A 22,097-nucleotide genomic window follows, 5' to 3' on the forward strand; every position below is an offset into this window, starting at 1 on the left:
GCTAGGAGGGATAGCTAATACTAGAGAAGAGAGAGAGAGGATTCAAAAAGATTTAAATAAACTGGAGAAGTGGGCAGCAACTAACACAATGGTTTTTAACAGGGAGAAATGCAAAGTACTACATCTGGGCAATAAAAATGAAAAAAGCATATATAGAATGGGAGGAATAGGGCTAAGTGACAGCACATGTGAAAAAGACTTGGGTATACTAATAGATCACAGACTGAATATGAGTCAACAGTGTGATGCAGCAGCAAAAAAGGCAAATGCAATTCTAGGATGTATTAACAGAAGCATACAGTCTAGATCACGTGAAGTAATTATTTCCCTCTACTCCTCTTTGGTCAGACCTCATCTGGAATATTGTGTCCAATTTTGGGCACCACATTTTAAAAAAGACATCAACAAACTGGAGCAAGTTCAGAAAAGAGCGACCAGAATGGTGACCGGTCTGCAAACCCTGTCTTATGAGGAAAGGTTGCAGGATTTGGGAATGTTTAGTTTGCAAAAGAGAAGACTGAGAGGAGACTTAATAGCTGTCTACAAATATCTAAAGGGCTGTCACATTGTAGAAGGATCAACTTTATTCTCATTTGCACAAGGAAAGACTAGAAGCAATGGGATGAAGCTGAATGGGAGGAGACACAGATTAGATATTAGAAAAAACTTTTTGACAGTTAGAGTGATCAATGAGTGGAACAGGCTGCCACGAGAAGTGGTGAGTTCTCCTTCCATGGAAGTCTTCAAACAGAGGCTGGACAGACATCTGACTGGGATGATTTAGCGAATCCTGCTTTGAGCAGGGGGTTGGACCAGATGGCCCAGGAGGTCCCTTCCAACTCTACGATTCTATGATTCTATGATTCTATGATTCTATGATTCTATGATTATCATATATAGAAGCCTATTGGGAAGTGCATTACAGTATATTGAGGCCTATGGGGATTGCATTATACTAATTGGAAGCCTATGGTGAGTGCATTATACTGTATGGAGGCCTATGTGTAGTGCATTATACTAAATGAATGACTATGGGATATGGGATGCATTATACTGTATGGAGGCCTATGGGGAGTGCATTATATTGTAGAGGCCTATGGGAAGTGCATTATACTATATGGAGGCCCATGGGGAGTGCATTATATTATATGAACGACTATAGCGAGTTTGCTATACTATATGAAGGACTATGGAATGCATTATGCTATATGGAGGCCTATGGGAAGTGCATTATACTATATTGTGTGCTATGATGAGTGCATTATGCTATATGGAGGCTATTTAGGGGGCCATCATACAGTGAGGGAGCCATCATACTGTGTGGGAGCTAATGTGGGGTCTTTGTACAGTGTGTAGGCAATTATTGAGTGTTGGGGCCCATCACACAGTTTTGGGGCTACTAAGGGGTCATTATTCTGTGTGGTGGTACAATACAGTGTGGGGGTCATTATACTGTGTATAGGAGAGCTGTCAGGGGGACTCAGGACATTATTTAATCTTAAGTGGACAGTTGTTGTTATAGGGGCACTCTGGTTATTGTCAAAGAGGCAGACAGGGGGCATTATTACTTTCTAGGGGGCAAAATATGGGTATTGCTTTCTCGGGCAATTGCACAGGGCATTAATATATTCTAGAGGTTTGTTTTACCATCTAGAAGGCACACAGCACCACACAGTAGGTGCAGTAATAGGAACACATATGGTAGCAGCAGCTTAGTACTGGGGTATCAGCAGGATAAGGAGTTTGTGCATGTTGGGAATAGATGAGGGAGGTGCTGGAAATGTGAGGAGTCATATATTTCTTTGTTGTATTCTCTGTAGCAGAGTCCTGGCTGTAAGAAGTACCGTATATACTCGAGTATAAGCCGATCAGAGTATAAGCCGACGCACCTAATTTTGCCTTGGAAAACTGGATAAGATTATTGTCTTGAGCATAAGCTGCGTATGCACTGTCCCCTCATCCTTGTCCTGCTATGTGTGGCTCCTCCATCCTGTCCTGGTATTCGTGGCTCCCCTGTCACTGACCTGCTATGCGTGGTTCCCCCATCCTGTCCTGGTATGCGTGGTTCCCCCATCCTGTCTTGGTATGCATGGCTCCCCATCCCATCGTTGTATGCATGGCTCTCCCAGTCCCGTCGTTGTATGCATGGCTCCCCCCGTCCCATGCTGTATGCATGGCTCCCCCCTCCAGTCCTGGTATGCATGCTTGCTATTGCAAAAAAAATCCTACTCACCCTCCTCCAGTGTGCCCTCTCAGCATCTCACTGGTGCCGGCTTCCAGCAGCTCTTCCTGCCGAGCGATCATATGGCACCGCTCATTAAGGTTAAGAATATGCACTCCATGCCTATGGGAATGGAGACACGTGCATATTCATTACCTTAATGAGTGGTGCCACGTGATCGCTTAGCACAGGAAGAGCTGCCGGCGCTGGGACCAATGGAGATGCAGTGATGGCACGGAGGAGGGTGAATATGATGTCTTCTGGAAGCTGGGGGTTGCAGCTGTCACTTTGCATGCTATTTAGCAGCGGCATAAGCTTTATCCACAGCCGTCAACTCCTGCCGCTGCTCCGCTGCTCCCCATCCCCTGCCGGCTTTCTGGACAATGACTCATGTATAAGCCGAGGGGGGGGGGTGTCCAGCACAAAAAAGTGCTGAAAAACTCTGCTTATACATGAGTATATATGATAATTGGTTGTCAAGTCTTGCTACTTTATGTATCTTTGATAGAGATGGGCAAACTGGAACAGTAAAGTTCGGCATCTGTACTAAACACCTTCGGGCACAGAGACTGAAAACGGACTTCACCAGCAAGTCCGTTACTGTGCGGGTTCGGCTGCCTGAACACCAGGTGCATGTGCATGGCAGTGCAGCAAACACCACTTCTCATCGGTGAGGAAATCATCCCCGCCGGTAAGAGAACCACGGTTCCCACGCCGTCAAAAGACAGCTGAAGCGCTCAGCTGTGATCAGAGGTATAAAGCTTACCTCCGGTCACTGGTGTCAGCTGATGGGACTACTGATCCCATCATCTGACACCTGCAGCTGCTAATTACAGTGAGAGCAGGAGTGGCAGATGGAGATATTTATTAGCCGCTCCTGCGCTGTAAGTAAATAATTAAAAAAAAAAGACGCGGGTTCCCCTGTATTTTGCTAACCAGCCAGACAAAACTCACAGCTGGAGGCTGCTACCCTCAGTTGTCAGCTTCAGCAAAGCAAGTTATCAAGAATAGAGGGGTGTTATGAATTAGTCACCGGAGGAGGAGAAAACAAAAATACAAGCTAAGTCCAGAAAACCGGAGAGGTTGGTAGCTATCGGATTGCAGACCCCTGATCCTATACACCACAACTAACAGTAGCCATGGGGGGTTCCTACGGTGCCCTAGACCCCTCGTCACAGCCAGAGAACTACATAAGCCTAAAGAAGGAAAGGAAAAATCTAAACTGCCCCAGAGCAGACCCCAAAGTAATAGACAGCCCCCAACATGTATTGTCGGTGAAAAACAGATAAAAACACAAACACAGACAGAAAGACAGGCTGAGCAAACGATGGGGCCCAACTAACTAGATAGGACAGGACAGAAAAGATGCTGGCTGCAATCCGCAAAAAACCCTACCAAAAATGTCCCAACCATATGATAAGGAAAAAGGCCCTGAAGTCGCTAGTCTTCAAAATCACTATATCAGCACTCAGGTATATTCTGAAAACAGAGCAAAGAGATCAACTGATCAGAGACAAAAATGGAATTCAGCCAGTCCCAACCAGGACTGGCTGAATACAAACACTAAGGAAACCAGACAAAATCTCATGGAATAATAGCAGGGCAAAAGCTTAGCTTTTAGTAGACAGGAACTAAACTGGATGAAAGAGCTAAGAGCAGAAAGGATCACCAGCAGCACTGCAGGGCGTCGGCTGCCTTATATCCACTCAGAAATTCCAGATGTCCAATCACACTCCGCCTGTTCAGATGACAGGTTCTTCCCATCCCAATCAATTTCACTACCTCTCTTCACCAGCAGAGGGAGTTCATCAGACATCAAAGGTGAAGGGGAGAATGAACTCACAACAGAGGGGTTTTTCTCATGCTTCTAGGGGGGATGTCACTGAGGTCACGGCAGTTCAGCCCGGCTGAGAATGGGACCTAAGTTATGAAACATAACCTCTTTGACCTCACCACCGATCTCTACGGCTGCGTTCGCAGCCGCTCAGTCACCTGTGGTTTTCAGCTGGAACAGTCGCATCTTGGCACCATCCAGGTTGAAAACTGTTTATCCCCCAGACATGGATTACAGCATGGGACAGAACGATGGACAGGTATGGTATATTGTTGTTTTTTTATTTTACTTTTATTACAGGAGAACAAGGGCTTCGCTGGAATTAGGCGTTTAAATAAAAATGGAAAACTGTGTTTAGTCTTATTTCAAATAAAGGACTTTATTCTTGCTGTGTTTTTATTTACAATACAACTATAGGATTAGTAATGGAGAGGTGTCTTAGACACCTCTCCATTACTAAGCCATGGGCTTGATGTCACCGGACATTACAAAGGTGACATCAACCCCACAAATATGAACTCCACTTGCCACCGCTACAGGGCAAGTGGGAAGAGCTGGGCCCTTTCTGGGCAGCTGCTGGCTGATATTTTTAGCCTGGGGGGGGCCAATATCCATGGCCCCTTACCAGCCTGAGAATACCAGCCCCCAGCTGTCTGCTTTAGCAAGGTTGGCTGTCAAAAATGGAGGGGACCCCACACAGTTTTTTAAAAATTATTTATTTAAATAATTAAGAAAACAGCGTGGCGACCCCTGTATTCTTGATAACTAGTTTTGCTGAATCTGGCAGCTGAGGGTTGCAGCCCCCAGCTGTGAGTTTTGTCTGGCTGGTTAGGAAAAATACAGGGGAAAGCACGCCGTTTTTAAAAAAAATATTTATTTACAACACAGGAGCGGCTAATCAATACCCCCATCCTCTGCTCCTGCTCTCACTGTACTTAGTGGCTGCAGGTGTCAGATGATGGGATCAGTAGTCCCATCAACTGACACCAGTGACTGGAGGTAAACTTTATACCATAGCTGAATGCTTCAACTGTCTTTTGACAGCGTGGGAACCGTGGCTCTCTGACCAGAGGGGATTATTTCACCGCCGATCAAAAGCGCTGTCATGCACATTACAGCGCAGCAAACACTGGATGTTCGGGCCCCCCATTCAAAATCAAAATTTTGGAAATTGTTCTTGTGGTGAGTAAGGTATCGATTAAAACCTTACTCAAAAGGGGCTGTACTCATTTATCCTATATATAGGATATCCTTTCCATTTATATATACTGTATATAGGCTTCATATAGTTATTGGATTTCAGGTTCAGCATATATAGATAATGTTGTGCTTTGTTATATTAGCTATTAGAATGTTATATTTGGTGGCTGTGGTGATTCCACGATCCTATAATATGAGGTATAGAAATATGTGATTATTGGTTTCAAGTTTAATATGCTTCCCCATGGTTGGGTTCAAGCTTTTGGCTGTGGAGGTTGTTAAATCTTAGTACATTTAGTACACAATGTCTATCTGCTATTTCAGCCTTCTTTTCTTCTCGCTTTCTCAAACTGAACATGGACAAAACAGAATTCATCATCTGTCCCCCATCTCACTCTACCCCTCCAATAGACCTATTCATCAATGTCAATGGCTGCTCTGTTTCCCCAGTCCCGCTCCCTCGGTGCCTTGGGGTGATCCTCGACTCTGCCCTCGCTTTCAAACCCCATATCCAAGCCCTTGCCTCCTCCTGCCGCCTCAAACTCAAAAATATTTCCCGGATCCACGCATTCCTCAACCATGAAATCACAAAAACACTAGTGCACACCCTTATCTCCCGCCTCAACTACTGCAACCTCCTACTCTCTGGCCTCCCCTCCAGCACTCTGGCACCACTCCAGTCTATCCTACACTCTGCTGCCCGACTAATCCACCTGTCTCCCCACTATTCCCCTGCCTCCCCCCTATGCGCGGCCCTTCACTGGCCTCCTATTGTCCAGAGGCTCCAGTTCAAAACCCTAACAATGACATACAAAGCCATCCACAACCTGTCTCCCCCATACATCTGTGACATGGTCTCCCGGTACCTACCTACACTCAACCTTCGATCCTCTCAAGATCTCCTTCTCTACTCCCCCCTCATCTCTTCTTCCCACATACAAGACTTCTCCCGTGCTTCCCCCATACTCTGGAACTCTCTGCCGCAACACATCAGACTCTCACCAACAATGAAAACCTTCAAGAAGAACCTGAAAACCCACCTGTTCTGACAAGCCTACAGCCTGCAATGATCCTCGGTCTACTGAACCACTACACAACCAGCTCTACCCTCTCCTAGTGTATCCTCACCCATCCCTGTAGACTGTGAGCCCTCACGGGCAGGGTCCTCTCTCCTTCTGTACTCGTGTGTCCCTTGTCTTGCACATGTTTATTGTACTTGTCTATATTTCCCCTTGTCCCTGTAAAGCGCCATGGAATAAATGGCGCTATATAAATGTATAGTAATAATAATAATAATTTACAGTGTCAGTATTATGATAACATCTGTTGATTCATGATTTTCATAAGGGGTTTTACATTGAAATTTTTGATGAGATTTTGGATTTATTTCACCTCTTTATCCCCCATTTTTTGAATTGTATTTTTTTGAATTATATTTAGTCTCATTTTTTCTGTCTTCTGTTATATATATGGATTTAACTCAACTAATAGCCACTCACTTCTTTAGCAATTGAGCTTATTTATTCATTATTTTTGTGGTTCTACCCTGTGAGGCACTTTGCTTTTTTAATCTTGTGTTTCTGTATTTTTATAATAATTATTAATAAAGTTTCATTAATTTTTACTATGGATCTCTTCATAATTATTGATATTACTAGGTACCAAAATGTGTGGTTATAAAGTACTAAAGATGCAAAATGAGGATGTGTAACAGTTTATCAAACTCTTAACAATGTCAATGGGCTACAAAATCCCTCTCATTTGCATACAAATTAAAAGTTATTTCTTCCTCACCTGTACCAGTAATGGTTGCTAGTATGAATTTTATAGGAGCTTTGTCCCATATAGTACTGTGTAGTTAGTCTACTAGACAATTTGGGGTGGCAGACCACCTTTAAAATTTAAGATAAATTGCAAGATCCTTATTTACCTGAACAAGAAATGTATTTATGGCTCAGTGTTACGCTATGAAACTAGAGTATATATAGGTGCCCGATCAAGATAAAAGAAATGTGTTATCACAAAATGACCAGGTTTTTTTTTTGTTAAATGTACAGTATGAATTTTTTTTTATTTTTGATTGCTTTTCTTTTTCAATATTCATACCAGTATTTATGGTTAAAAACATAAAAAGTCTTGCAGCTTTCATATTGGCTCATTGGCCTAATAACAGACTCCTACATCCAGTTGGGTACATTGCCATTAGAAGCAGTAGAATGACTCCAACCTCATTTGTTTGTATAGAAGCCTTATCTGAACATGTTCTAATTAGAGCAATGGTCAATGTGAAGATAGTGGAACTGACTGTGAATGGTAATTACAGTGTTATTCACTGTATACAGATGCCTTATCTGTCATTGTATTCCTGTCTGTGATCAGAATGAGACTGCTGAAAAGTCAACTGTACAGGACAGGAATTGGGAGTTTTGTATAAGGTCTAGTGAGCAGGATCTATTCTGATGAATTAGATGGACATGTCTGTTGCTGTCCAATCCCACACCAGCACTGTTCATTTTCTAAAAGTGGACGAAGCTGGCTGAGAACACTGAAAGTACAATATGCCTAAAGTTGCAAAACTTTTGTGGAACCTTGAGCTGCAGTGCACAATTATTTTGTGATGTTTAAAGGTTTTTCACTCAAGGATTCAAGCAAAAATGCTTGCTAAATCACACCGTATGCCTAGATTTCCACACATATGAACATATTAAAGGATTGTTCTCATCTCACAAGTGACTTCTTAGGATAAGAAAGATGATTACTAATACTCACTCACTGATGAGTGTGAAAAAATATGCTGCTGGTTTGGAGCTGCATCGCCTTATAATGTTTTCTGCACAATGACATTGCATGGCTGACTTTTGGGAATAATGTAGTACCTTAGTAACATACCTGAGCAGATGACTCCAGCATCCTCTCCATGATTGCAGTTATGGGAGCCCCAACCGATGTGCCTGCACTGCCACAAGTACTGTTCACTTCCTGAACACTGCACGTCATCTAGCAGAATGCTACCAGAACCTTGTCCAAAATATGCAGAAGGTAAAGCAGAAATTCCATATCCACAGCCCATCTGTCTGCATACAACATGTGCATTATTGATGGTCCAAACATCGTCACATACTGTTCCCCAGGCATTGTTGTAGTAAATTTCTACCCGTCCAGCACATGCATGATGGCCATTGACCAGTCGCATTGGATAAATTCCTAAAAAAAATTATAAATAAATAAACTACTCTTGTTAGAGACATAGTTCACATTTCTTGAAAAATAAAAGTACATAAAATGCTGTCACAATGTACAATTTACCCTAATTGCAACAAAAATACTGCAAGTTTACTGCAAAAAAAGATTGGAGCCAAAACCATAAAAGTAAATGGGTTCCCGAATCTCAACTTACCACAAGCCTATAAGAAAAGTAAAATGTGGCTATTTGCTGAGGTGCCACCACTGGGACTGTCCTCCCAGATCACCATATTGGGGGTCCCTTCATTTGGAGCAGGTGTCGAGCATGCACACTGTTGTTCTGTTTAAAACTTTTGGGGCTGACAAAATAAGCATATTACATGGCGCACTATCACAGGCATTCACATGGACTTTGAATAGAGCAGCAGTGGAATTGATTGACTACTGTTACATTCAAGCAGGTGACTCGAGACCAACATTCTCATGTTTGATGATGATTTATCGTTGTTTTTCTGGTCTTATGCAATCCTTGATTTCCTGCATGCAGTGCTGTTTTTTTGCTAACAGGGCAAACACTGCAGCATAGCTCAATAGACTCTTAGGCTGTGTGCCCACGATGCATTTTTTTTAAGCGTTTTTGAAGCGTAAGCTGACGCTCGTCACACATATTGTGCCAATTCGTTTTTAGAAGTCATAGGGTTAACATTGAAACCAATTTTTTCAATAAACGGACTCACGGACAGCATACGGATCACACACGGATGGTACACACGGACATACGGATAGCACACAGCTGTAACACGGATGGCCTACGTATCCACATGGACACGGATATCTCCGGTACCGTTTTTTCCGGCACCGGAAATATCAGGACGTGTGAAACCGGCCTAAGACCAACAAAGATTAACCTACACAAGCTCACATAAAGATCTGCACTGCAGTCATGTCTGTACATCTAACTTAATTACTATATTTTGGAGCATAGTCATAAAACTAACACAGTATTTTACCAACAGATTAGAGCGTATCTAATATTACATAATAATTACAGCTGCTGTTACCTGGAGAAGTGGTAGGTTGCCCTGCAAAAAATAACCATAAACGCGATTTAGAAAATAAATTCTTATAAATTAACTCAAACTCATATTTCTTCTGCCTATGATTCTTGACTTATTTACCTAAACATCTGGCTAAGAATGCAAAGCTTCTAAAACTCTATAAAGGCCTTACTATTTCCTCAGTATTTTCCCTGCTAGGATCAATTTATCATATTATTTCCAATATGTGACTTGCATATTTGTGGTCACAAGCCGACTAGAGTCTCACTTGCTTTGTTCCAAAAATTGTAATAAAAAGTGGTTGACATTAATGTCTGTGTGTGTATTTTTAACTGTTTAAGGCCGGAGTCATACTACAGCAAGATACGGCCGAGTCTCGCAGGTTAAAACCAAGCTCTGGCGCCGCCACTCCGGAGCGGAGTGTGCAGCCGCACAGCAATACATGGAGCTGCACGCTCTGCTCCGGAGTGCCGGTGCCAGAGCTTGGTTTTAACCTGCGAGACTCGGCCGTATCTCGCTGTAGTGTGACTCCAGCCTAATAGTCTAGGGTTAATAATGGATCGGTGTCTTATTGACACCTCACCATTATTAATCGGCTTAATATCACCTTCCAATTGCAAGATGACATTAGCCCATTAATATTAACCCATTAGCCACCGCTACAGGGCAATGTGTATAGAGAGGATAAGTGCCAGAATTGGCAAATCTTATAGATGCACCATTTCTGGGGTGTCTGGGGGCAGATTTTTGTAGCCAGGCAGGGGGCAAAAACAATGGTCCCTCTCAAGGCTAATAAAATCTGCCCTCACTCACCAGCTTTACCTCTCTGGTTGCGATTTTACCGCGGGAGCCCACGCATTTTTTTTTACAATGAATTAGCCCCTTAATTTAACACCTAGACGTCCCAATTTTTACCCACACATACCCTACTTTAATTATTCATCAGGGATATATAACAAAATACATTAAATGAATGGTTTACTGTATGTAAACCATGTGTAATTTCATGTCGGGTTTGGGAAGGATTTTACAGAAGCCGGCAATTGAATTAGCGGCTATTCTGCTGTGTCAGAACTCTATGAAATGTAAATATACATATATATATATGTGTGTCTCAGTGACACAATGTCTCAATATGTGTATTATATGTGTATTAAAAACTTGTAATGACATGTAAAATATATATATATATATATGTATTCTATGTGTATATATCTATTCTTTCGTTTCTTTATTAAACATGTCAATGTGATTTTAATGTCTCGCAAAATGAATTGACAGCTTTTGTTAAAGGACACCGGGTGCGTATTTCTCGCAAGTCACACTTGTGGTCCATGTATAATCTGTATTTTTTGCGCACCCATAGACTTGCATTGGCGTATTTCGGCCGGAATACGTTGACAATCGCAGAATGCTGCAATTGTCTCGGCCTGTAAAATACGGCCGAGAAATATACGGCTGATGGGAGCTGCCCCATAGAGAATCATTGGTCCGTGTTTAGTGCGAGGTTTTTACGCCTCTCACTCGTCCTTATTTCTCTCTAGTGAGACCCCAGCCATATATTGAATCACTGCTGCCAAGGGCTGCCAGTCATATCCCTGCACTTACAGATATCTCTACTTACAGATATGTCTTTGCTATTCTCATAGACCATTTACCTTTCATGCATCGCAAAAATTGTATTAAAAAAATATTTAACCCCTTAAGGACCAGGTGTTTCCGTTTTTGTTTTTCCATTTCTTGCTCCCCTTCTTCCCACGGCCATAACTTTTTATTTTTCTATCAATATGGCCATGTGATGGTTTGCTTTTGCATGATGAGTTGTACTTTTGAAAGGCATCATTCATTTTACAATATCATGTACTGGAAAACTGGAAAAAAATTCCAAATGCGTTGAAATTGCAAAAAAAAGTGCAATTCCATAATTGTTTTTCTTTTTTTTTTTAACCATGTTCACTAAATGCTAAAACTGACTTGCCATTATGATTCTCAAGGTCATTACGAGTTCATAGACACCAAACATGTCTAGGTTCTCTTTTATCTAAGTGGTGAAAAAAATTCACTATTCCGTCAGCTGGCAGTAAGGGGTTAGCTAAGGAAATTTCCAACAAGGTCTGCAGCTTTCTGAATTGTAACGGAATATGGGTTTACACAATGCTAAGATTTGGCTCCACTTTTTGGTTGCAGCGGTCGTCATATGATCATAAATATGAGATTTGCATATTTGCGATCAAAAGCCAATTAGTGCCTCACCTGCTTCATTCAAAAGATTCTATTAAAAAGTAGTCGAGACGTTAGCAAGGTGTAGCGGTTGAAAAAATTTCCTTAGGGATAGACAACTTTTTAAAAAAAGGAATATTACTTTTCTATTTTATTTCTATTAAATCCAGTATAATATTAGTTTTCTGCAGACAGAGAAAGCTTCTGCTTCTCTATTCATGTCCTTTTTCTGGCAGATACCGTGAACTCAGTTCCCATGGACTTCTGATTGGAACATTGGCCTGATCTGGTTCAGTTTGCTATGGTCATACTATCATGCACTACTTCTAGTGTGATGTCAGGGGGTTTTCGATGCAGCCGATGGCCTTGTCACATTCAATCGGATCAGATTATCTTCCATGTGTGGATAATTTTACATTTGTAAAAATGAATCAGGCATGGATCAATGCCAACTTTCATTCACCCACAGCGGATGCCAATGATTAGATCAGCCATGCCATCTGCTTGCCTGTCCGTTGTCTTTACACATTTCTGCTGCTGCCAGTGCTGAGAAATGATTTTTTGATGGCTTGAACAGTTCAAAACAGCTAACATAGAGAAACTCAAAAAACACATCATGAAAAATAGCCTCACCTAAACCTTGTCAAATGACAAATGGACTAGCAGGATGCAGCAGGCCCCCACTGATAAAGGATGGAGCAGCACAGGTGCATTCTACTGATGAGAACAACCACCCACTCACCTGAATCATGGAGGGGTTGGCTGCCTTGAACAGTTCAAACAAATTAAATTTTAAAGTGTTGCAAAATTAAAAAATATTTAGTTTGTTACCTGGAATCGTGGAAGGTTCAACTGCAGAAATAAAAATAAGCTCAATTAGAAAAGAATTTAAAAGTTAACCCAGACTCATATTTCTTCTCTTTCTTTATCCATCTATTTTCCTGACAATCTGGCTAAAAGTTCAAAGTGTCTCAAACTTTTACTACTGAAGCCTCACGCCAACATTAAAGTCGTTGTTCACGTGAGGAAATGTTCAGTAAGCACTGCTGCTTGCCGAATCCTAACATGTGATCGCAGATATGTGGTTTGCATATTTGTGGTCAGAAGCCGACTACAGTGTCCCCTGCTTCGTTTAATAGTTTCTATTGAAGAGAGGCTGAGAATCTAGTTAGGATTTGCAAAGCTGAAGGTCTTGACAAAACTCTCCTTGATGCACAACTTATTTAAAAAAGAATGTTACATTTCTATTTTGTCTCTTAAATCCAGGATAACAATAAAATAGGCACAAAATAAGCAATATATATTGATAAAGTTTTCTGCAGACAGAGAAAGGTCTTTGCGTCAAATAATCACTTTTATGAAAATGGTTTCTCCACGTGTGACCTTTCTCTGAACTACGATTGCATGGACTTCGGACTCAGCAGATTGGAACATTCGCTAGAACTCTTCTAAATTGCTATGGGCATACTATTAAGTGCCAACTCCATTATGCTGTCAGAGAGATTATCCACTGCACCCATTGGCTTTGTGATTTCGAATCAGATCAGGTCACATTCTAGAAATGTGTAGAAGTTTACATTTGTACAAATAGCTTAAGCATGGATCGATGGCAACTTTCATTTCACCAATACTGACAATGATGAGACATACAGTCTACTTGCCTATTATTTGACTTCTACACTTTTCTGCTGCCAACAGTGTGGGCGACTCCTGCCCAGCTGGTCATCTACTTCTTGTCCATCATATCATCTATTCTGTTCTACAGCTGCCAAGGAGTATTGGAGGTTGTCCTACGCTGCCAGACATCTCTTGGCCTGGTCTTTCCTAATATTTACAATGCTGCTGTTGCCACTACCCACTAGACACCCACACCCATCTCTTGTCTTTTTCCAGTGTGGTATCTGTATACTATACTGCTGCTGGGAGAAGTACCCTATTCAGCATACAGAGACGTCTTGGTTAGGAGACCTTTCTTCTTCACTTTGAAATCGCAAACCTGTTTATGTTCTCTAAATAAAGAAATTTTTGGATGAGGTAAACAGTTCATTACAGTTTAATTTCAGGTTACAAAAAATATATTATTTATGTTACCTTCTAAAGTTGTAGGTTCAACTGCAGAAATGAAAGTAAGTTCAATTAGAAAAGAATTTAAAAGTTAATGCAAACTCACAATTCTTCTGCTGTTGTTTATCCGTTTATCTGACCATCTGGCTTAGAGCGCAAAGCTTTTCAAACTGTTACTACTACTTCTAGCGGTGGTCACATTATCACACATACCGTATATGATTTTCATTTTTGCAGTCACAAGCTCAATATAGTCTTACCTGCTTCTTGCAATAGATACTATTGAAAAGTGGCTGAGACTCTAATAATGATTTGGCTATCTGATAGGCTTGCTGAAAATTTTCTTAGACATAAAAAACTTCTTTTAAAAAGAATCATTTTTTTGAAAATGCTTTTCCACCTATATCCTTTCTCCAGCAGATACCCTAAACCCAATCCTGTGGACTTCTATCTCAGCAGATTGGAACATTGGCAAAAACTTGTCCAGTTTGCTATAGGTATACTATCATGTGCCATCTCCAATGTACTGTCAGCACAGCCACTGGCTTTGTCAAATCCAAGTTCACTTTGAAATTAGGTAACCTGGTTCTGTTCTCTAAGTAGAAAAATTGATTTTTGGATGGCTTAAACAGCTCAATTTTATAATGTTTCAACAAGAAAAATAAATAGTTGATGTTACCTGGAGTAGGGGAAGGTTCAACTGCAGAAATAAAAATAAGCTCAATTAGAATGGAATTTAAAAGTTAACACAAACTCATGTATATTCTGTTATTTTTTATCTATTCACCTGACCATCTGCATAAGACCAAAGCTTCTCATACTTTTACGGCTTAGGCCTCAATATGTGTGCTAAAATTTAAGGAGTGTCCAACTGAACCAAAAGATCTCTTATAAAAATTGCTTCTTCACCTACAGTTAGGTCCATATATATTTGGACAGAGACAACATTTTTCTAATTTTGGTTCTAGACATTACCACAATGAATTGTAAACAAAACAATTCAGATGCAGTTGAAGTTCAGACTTTCATTTGAGGGTATCCACATTAACATTGGATGAAGGGTTTAGGAGTTTCAGCTCCTTAACATGTGCCACCCTGTTTTTAAAGGGACCAAAAGTAGTTGGACAATTGACTCCAAGGCTATTTCATGGACAGGTGTGGGCAATCCCTTCGTTATGTCATTCTCAATTAAGCAGATAAAAGGCCTGGCGTTGATTTGAGGTGTGGTGCTTGTATTTGGGAGGTTTTGCTGTGAAGGAAACATGCGGTCAAAGTAGCTCTCCATGCAGGTGAAACAAGCCATCCTTAGGCTGCAAAAACAGAAAAAACCCATCCGAGAAATTGCTACAACATTAGGAGTGGCAAAATCTACAGTTTGGTACATGCTGAGAAAGAAAGAAAGCACTGGTGAACTCATCAATGCAAAAAGATCTGAGCGCCCACGGAAGACAACAGTGGTGGATGATCGCAGAATAATCTCCATGGTGAAGAGAAACTCCTTCACAACAGCCAACCAAGTGAACAACACTCTCCAGGAGGTAGGCGTATCAATATCCAAATCTACCATAAAGAGAAGACTCACCTCCTTCAGCAGTTCCTGCACTCCCTCGTGCTCCTTCTCATCTGTGATGTGCTATCTCAGAGCACGTCGACCACATCAGCCAGAAGCTGGAAGCTCTGCAGCACTGCCTCAACGAAGAGGCAAAAAGCTTTGCTGAAGCTAATTTGTCTATGCGGCAGAGTTGCTTAAAGAATTACACACCAGACAGACCTGTGGTACTTACTACTGAACCTCCAACTACACATAATAAACTTAACAAAAAACAATGACCATATGTCCTATGCATAAAATTATTTCTTTTATTAATTATTCAATAAAAAGACAGGATTTTTTTAAAAACATTTTTTGCAAAGCATCAATGTAAACATATAATATTTAATATCACTGACGAAGGCAACAGGCCGAAATGCGCGTTGGGGAGGGGCGGCTATCCCAGGTGAGCAGAAGCATTACAGCCTGTAAGTTATAATCTCATACAAGATCGATATTTTGACACTTTGATATTTCTGAGCTTTATGCTGCGGGCCTTTTCTACTTGTCCTGAGCCAGGATATGTCTCACCTAGGTACTTATATATATGGATAGGTGTAGGTGTTATAACTGGTAAACTTTATATTACATGCCTTTATGGAGACACCTGCTGGTTGGTTAGTATATTGCACTTATTTGCACTTTTAATTGAGACTTTTGCTGGTCGTTTATTACATTGCACGTTCATCATGCTTTGGCTAATATTTATATATTTTTTATTAATTGCACTAAGTGACAAAAAGAATTATTTTTTAGGGTAATAATTATTTCACACAATTTATGTTTAACAAATAAAACACTGTACACGTGTGGTTATTTTTCCAGCATGGTTCCTATTATGGATGTGATTTTATATACTGGATAGTATTGCCCCCCTTTTTTTCATGTACTTGCTATTAAATTTTATATGTTTACATTGATGCTTTGCAAAAAGTGCTTTAAAAAAATCCTGTCTTTTTATTGAATAATTAATAAAATAAATAATTTTATGCATAGGACATATGGTCATTGTTTTTTGTTAGGTTTAATATGTTTAGTTCTTATGACTGTCCTTTAGAAGTACTATATAGTGTGGGGGGAGTCTCAGTTTAATATATACCATCTGGTTTATGAAATTAAGAGAAAAGGTCGTTCCCCCCATTGCATCCTCTGTGTGTGTTGTAAACCTCCAACTAGGCATCGCTGTGTGTGATAATGGGCAAAACCTAGTGGCGGCTATGAAGCTTGGCAAGCTCATACAAAATCTTTGCTTGGCACATGTTCTCCACTTAGTACTTCAGCAGTTTCTGAAATCATACCCAGATGTGCCAGAGCTTCTTGTCAAGGTATGCCACGTCAGTGCCCACTTTCAAAAGTTGGCTACAGCTGATGCTGCTCTGGCACTGCTGCAAGTGCCAGCTCACCGACTGGCGTACAATGTCACCACACCGTCCACACTGCACATGCTGGCAAGGCTTTGTGAGCAGAAGAGGCCAGTGGTTTTGCACCAGCTCCAACACACCCATCGGTGTTCTGGTCAGCCTTCACACATAATAACTGAAGAGTGGGCATGGCTGTCTGACATGTGTACCACAGAGAGACTGTAGCAAGCCCAGCCTCATCTCATCAAAATATTTTCGTTGAAAACTTTTTAATGGATTCAATGACTTATCCATACAGTTAAACACTGTTTTTCTTGTATTTTGATGGTATGTAAAACTTATAAAACACGTAGAAAAATATTTCAGGATTAGATTACTCATCCATAAAGCATTATGTGCTTCTGTCACATTTTGGTGCCAATTTTGCTTGTCACATTCCTTACCCACACACTATTCCATGTTCTGGGATACATTTTTGTGATATACACTCACTGGCCACTTTATTAGGTACACCATGCTAGTAACGGGTTGGACCCCCTTTTGCCTTCAGAACTGCCTCAATTCTTCGTGGCAGAGATTCAACAAGGTGCTGGAAGCATTCCTCAGAGATTTTGGACCATATTGACATGATGGCATCACACAGTTGGCGCAGATTTGTCGGCTGCACATCCCTGATGCGAATCTCCCGTTCCACCACATCCCAAAGATGCTCTATTGGATTGAGATCTGGTGACTGAGGAGGCCATTTGAGTACAGTGAACTCATTGTCATGTTCAAGAAACCAATCTGAGATGATTCGAGCTTTATGACATGGCGCATTATCCTGCTGAAAGTAGCCATCAGATGTTGGGTACATTGTGGTCATAAAGGGATGGACATGGTCAGCAACAATACTCAGGTAGGCTGTGGCGTTGCAACGATGCTCAATTGGTACCAAGGGGCCCAAAGAGTGCCAAGAAAAAATTCCCCACACCATGACACCACCACCACCAGCCTGAACCGTTGATACAAGGCAGGATGGATCCATGCTTTCATGTTGTTTACGCCAAATTCTGACCCTACCATCCGAATGTCGCAGCAGAAATCGAGACTCATCAGACCAGGCAACGTTTTTCCAATCTTCTACTGTCCAATTTCGATGAGCTTGTGCAAATTGTAGCCTCAGTTTCCTGTTCTTAGCTGAGAGGAGTGGTACCCAGTGTGGTCTTCTGCTGCTGTAGCCCATCTGCCTCAAAGTTCGACGCACTGTGCGTTCAGAGATGCTCTTCTGCCTACCTTGGTTGTAACGGGTGGCAAATTGAGTCACTGTTGCCTTTCTATCAGCTCGAACCAGTCTGCCCATTCTCCTCTGACCTCTGGCATCAACAAGGCATTTCCGGCCACAGAACTGCCGCTCACTGGATTTTTTTTCTTTTTCGGACCATTCTCTGTAAACCCTAGAGATGGTTGTGCGTGAAAATCCCAGTAGATCAGCAGTTTCTGAAATACTCAGACCAGCCCTTCTGGCACCAACAATCATGCCACGTTCAAAGGCACTCAAATCACCTTTCTTCCCCATACTGATGCTCGGTTTGAACTGCAGGAGATTGTCTTGACCATGTCTACATGCCTAAATGCACTGAGTTGCCGCCATGTGATTGGCTGATTAGAAATTAAGTCTTAACACACAGTTGGACAGGTGTACCTAATAAAGTGGCCAGTGAGTGTATAACACTCAAAAAAGTAAAAAACATTTTGCTGGGTTACAATTCTCAGTCATACAGTATTATGTTTTTGGGTATATTTTGTTGCTATTTAACCCTCAAAAAACTTGTTCAAAATGTATCAGTATTATATAGCTCACCCATAGGGTATTACATCTTCTTGGATACATTTTGTTGCTATATAAGCCTCAAAAAATGTGTTTAGAAATGTATTGGCATTATATTGCTCCCCATAGACTATTCATGCTCTGGTCTTTAGTTCACTTCATTAACCCTCATAAAACTTGCTCAACATTTTTTGATATTATATTGCTCATCCATAGACTAGTCCGTGGCCTGGAGTACATTTCTTTGGTCTATAACCCTCAAAAATGCATAGCCTTTATGAGTCTAAGAGTACCAATATATGACAATTTAAACACAATGTTCATGAGCCTCTACTTTATGTCAAATACAGGGTGTTTCTGAGTCACTCAATTTTGGCAGTTCTTGCTACCTTCATAAATTACACTGAAATTTCCTATTTTTTAATAAAAAAACCTATTTTGGTTGACATATTATATATATATATATATATATATATATATATATATTTTTTTTTTAATCCTTTTTACATTTTCCCTTATATGCAAGTCATTATACAGGAAAAAATGTTTCTTCACATTTTTTCCTGTAAAATGCAATTTCCCCTCCGTTTGGAATGTCTTATTATCACTCCTTAAAGTGGAGTAAAAGTGTGCCAACATTTTTCTCAGCAGTCAACTGGGAGTCAGAAATGCTTCCAGGTGTCTTCCACGTGCTGTTCTCCTTCCATTCAGCACTATTCCCGTCCATTTGAAAATTTTTACTGCCCCCCAGACCTATTTGTAGGGTATGCCAGAAAAAAGCTAATTTTCCTTAGTGACTCCCATTATACTCATTACTTGAAACGAGCATGCGAGTCTTGGTCTGAAGAAAAAAATCAGATATGTGAACTACCCCATAGAATATCATAGGCACGAGTGCTATCCATGAATAACCAAGCACTCATACAAGAGAAAGTGTCATCTGTATGAGCCCTAATTCTTATGTCAAACAAGGTCTAAAAAGTTATAAAAATTTAGCAAAATAAATTTCTCAGTACTGCTAAAAAAATAAAATAAAGGGAACACTAAAATACCACATCTTAGATATCACTGAATTAAATATTCAAGTTGCAAATCTGTATTCATTACTTAGTGGAATGCATGGAGAACCATTAAATATAAAAATAATCAATGTAAATCAAAATGAATATTCCATGGAGGTCTGGATTTGGAATGATACTCAAAATCAAAGTGGAAAATCAAATTATCCAACTGGCTGATCCAACTTCAGTGGAAATGCCTCAAGACAAGGAAATGATGCTAAGTAGTGTGTGTTGCCTCCATGTGTCTGTATGACCTCCCTACAATGCCTGGGCATTCTCCTGATGAGGAGGTGGATGTTCTCCTGAGGGTTCTCTTCCCAGACCTGGATTAAAGCATTGAAGCTCGATTGGATTCAGGTCTGGGGAACCGGCAGACCAGTCCATAGCTTCATCATGCAGGAACTGCTGACTCATTTAAGCCATATGAAGCCCAGCATTGTCATGCATCAGAAGGAAACCAGGGCCCAATGCAACTGCATGTGGTCTCACAATGGGTCTAAGGATCTCATCCTGGTACCTAATGGCAGTCATGCTACCTCTTGCTAACATATGGAGGCTCTCCAAATTACTGACCCACTGTCAAACTGGTCATGCTGGAGGATGTTGCAGGCAGCAGAACATTCTCTATGGCATCTCCAGACTCTGTCACGTCTGTCACATGTGCTCAGTGTGAATCTGCTTTCATCTGTGAAGAGCAGAGAGTGCTAATGTCAAATCTGTCAATCTTAGTGTTCTCTGGCAAATGCACAGTTTTGAGCTGTAAGCACAACACCCACATGTGGACGTCAGATCCTCATTAGTGATGAGTGACCATGCTCGGTAATGCACGGTGCTCACCTGAGTATCGCAGTGCTCGCGATACTCGGTGAGCATTTCCGTGGTTGCTCGGCGGGAGCTTGGGTCACCGCTCTGCATGTTGGGCACTCTTTAGAGCACCAATCAACATGCAGTTACTGTCTGCCGCACACTGTAATGCCGCAACCATGTTGGTTGTGGCAGTACAGTGATTGGCGGGCCGCAGAGCATCATCAGGTCTCTATATCAGACCTGGTGCCGCCCTGCTCGACACAGTCTGCTCTGGAATTGCCAGTGTAGGGAGAGTTTCTGTAGAGATAGGGACAGAATAGGTGGTGTATAAGTTAGTGTGGGAAGACTATTATTAAATACACAAATCAAGCTAAACCAACAGTCCTTCTAAGGACTAATTATGGGGTATATAGATATCATTGCTAGGTATGCAGGCGGTTTATGTGGATCTTTAGATATCAGTACTAGGCATGCAGGCAGTGCATGTGGGTATATAGATATCAGTGCTAGGCAGGCAGGCATTGTATGTGGCATACTTCATTGCATACAGCAAGAGGGTCCATTCCATTGCTGTCTGCTGTTGCTGCCTATTACAGATATTGACCGTATATACATAGCCCCAGGTATCAGTGGCCAGGAATATTTTTTTGCATCTTAATCCTGATTATTTTATTCAAAAGCAATCCAGAGCACACAGTTTTTTTTATTCTCCATTTGCTTGTGGGCACTGCAGAATACAGCCAGATCCTTTCCATAGTACAGCGTTAAAATCCAGCTATTTTTAACAGGAGTTTTGCCGTCACAGCAATCACATTTTCGTGGTACTGTAACATTTTGTTGGAGTCTCTTATACAAGTTCTTGGCACCAGTTTCCTGAAAAAAAATATTTACCTACAGGGCAGATATTTTACACTGGGCTTTGTCTGCTACATGGATCGCACTTCATTGTTCTCAAAATGGTGTCATTTCAGGCCTCCAATGAATTTTTCTTATAGTGTGTTAGCCTAGTTATTGACACCATTTTGCTGCTAGAAAAAAATACAGACCAGATATTTTAAAGTGCGGTATCTGCATCACAGGCATCACATATTATTGCGCTAAATATAGTGCCATTTCAGCCCTCCGTTGAATTTTTATTTGCGGTGTCTTAGCCTAGTTATTGACACCAGTTTGCTGGCAAAAAAAATACAGGCCAGATATTTAAAAGTAGAGGAACTCCATCACACACCTCTCCTTTCTGTGGGTAAAAATTGTGGCATTTGAGGGCTCCATTGAACTGTTTTTGCTGTATCTGAGCCTACTTATTGACACTATTTTGCTGTGGAAAAAAACAAAACAGGCCAGATATTTTAAATTTTGGTATCTCCATCAAATGCCTCATCTATCAGTGGGCTAAAAATTGTGGCATTTTTTGGGCTTCATTAAACTGTTTTTGCTGTGTCTTAGCCTAGTTATTGAGTTATTCAGTTTGCTGAAAAAAAAGTTACCTACAGGCCAGATATTTTAAATTGTGGTTTTCCCGCACACGGATCACATATAAGTTTGCTCCAAATTCAGCCAATTGTAGTGAACGTGGAAAATATTCTACTCCATTTAAAATGGGCAAGGCGCGTGGCAAGGGATGGGGAAGTGGACGTGATGGTGATGGTGCATACAGAGGCCGAAGTCGAGATCATGGGCAAGCTGA

General features: G+C 41.1%; 1 protein-coding gene across 14 annotated transcripts in view; it reads right to left on the reverse strand.

Moving 5' to 3' along the window:
• The window catches only part of LOC141072913 (scavenger receptor cysteine-rich domain-containing protein DMBT1-like), a 490,185-nt gene that overhangs the window by 244,092 nt on the left and 223,996 nt on the right, over positions 1-22,097 (reverse strand). For 13 of the 14 annotated variants that reach the window (XM_073560164.1, XM_073560162.1, XM_073560161.1 and 10 more), the window contains 5 exons: positions 14,460-14,480; positions 13,808-13,828; positions 12,548-12,568; positions 9,500-9,520; positions 8,145-8,459 (listed from right to left, as the gene is read on the reverse strand). In XM_073560164.1, coding sequence (XP_073416265.1) covers positions 8,145-8,459; positions 9,500-9,520; positions 12,548-12,568; positions 13,808-13,828; positions 14,460-14,480 — 399 coding nt within the window. The remainder of the gene's footprint in view (positions 1-8,144; positions 8,460-9,499; positions 9,521-12,547; positions 12,569-13,807; positions 13,829-14,459; positions 14,481-22,097) is intronic. The other variant, XM_073560160.1, reaches the window with a different exon arrangement.

Source organism: Dendrobates tinctorius, unplaced genomic scaffold (genome assembly GCF_039654945.1).
Source record: "Dendrobates tinctorius isolate UK_male_01 unplaced genomic scaffold, ASM3965494v1 ptg000293l, whole genome shotgun sequence".
In the NCBI taxonomy this organism is placed as follows: Eukaryota; Metazoa; Chordata; class Amphibia; order Anura; family Dendrobatidae; genus Dendrobates; species Dendrobates tinctorius.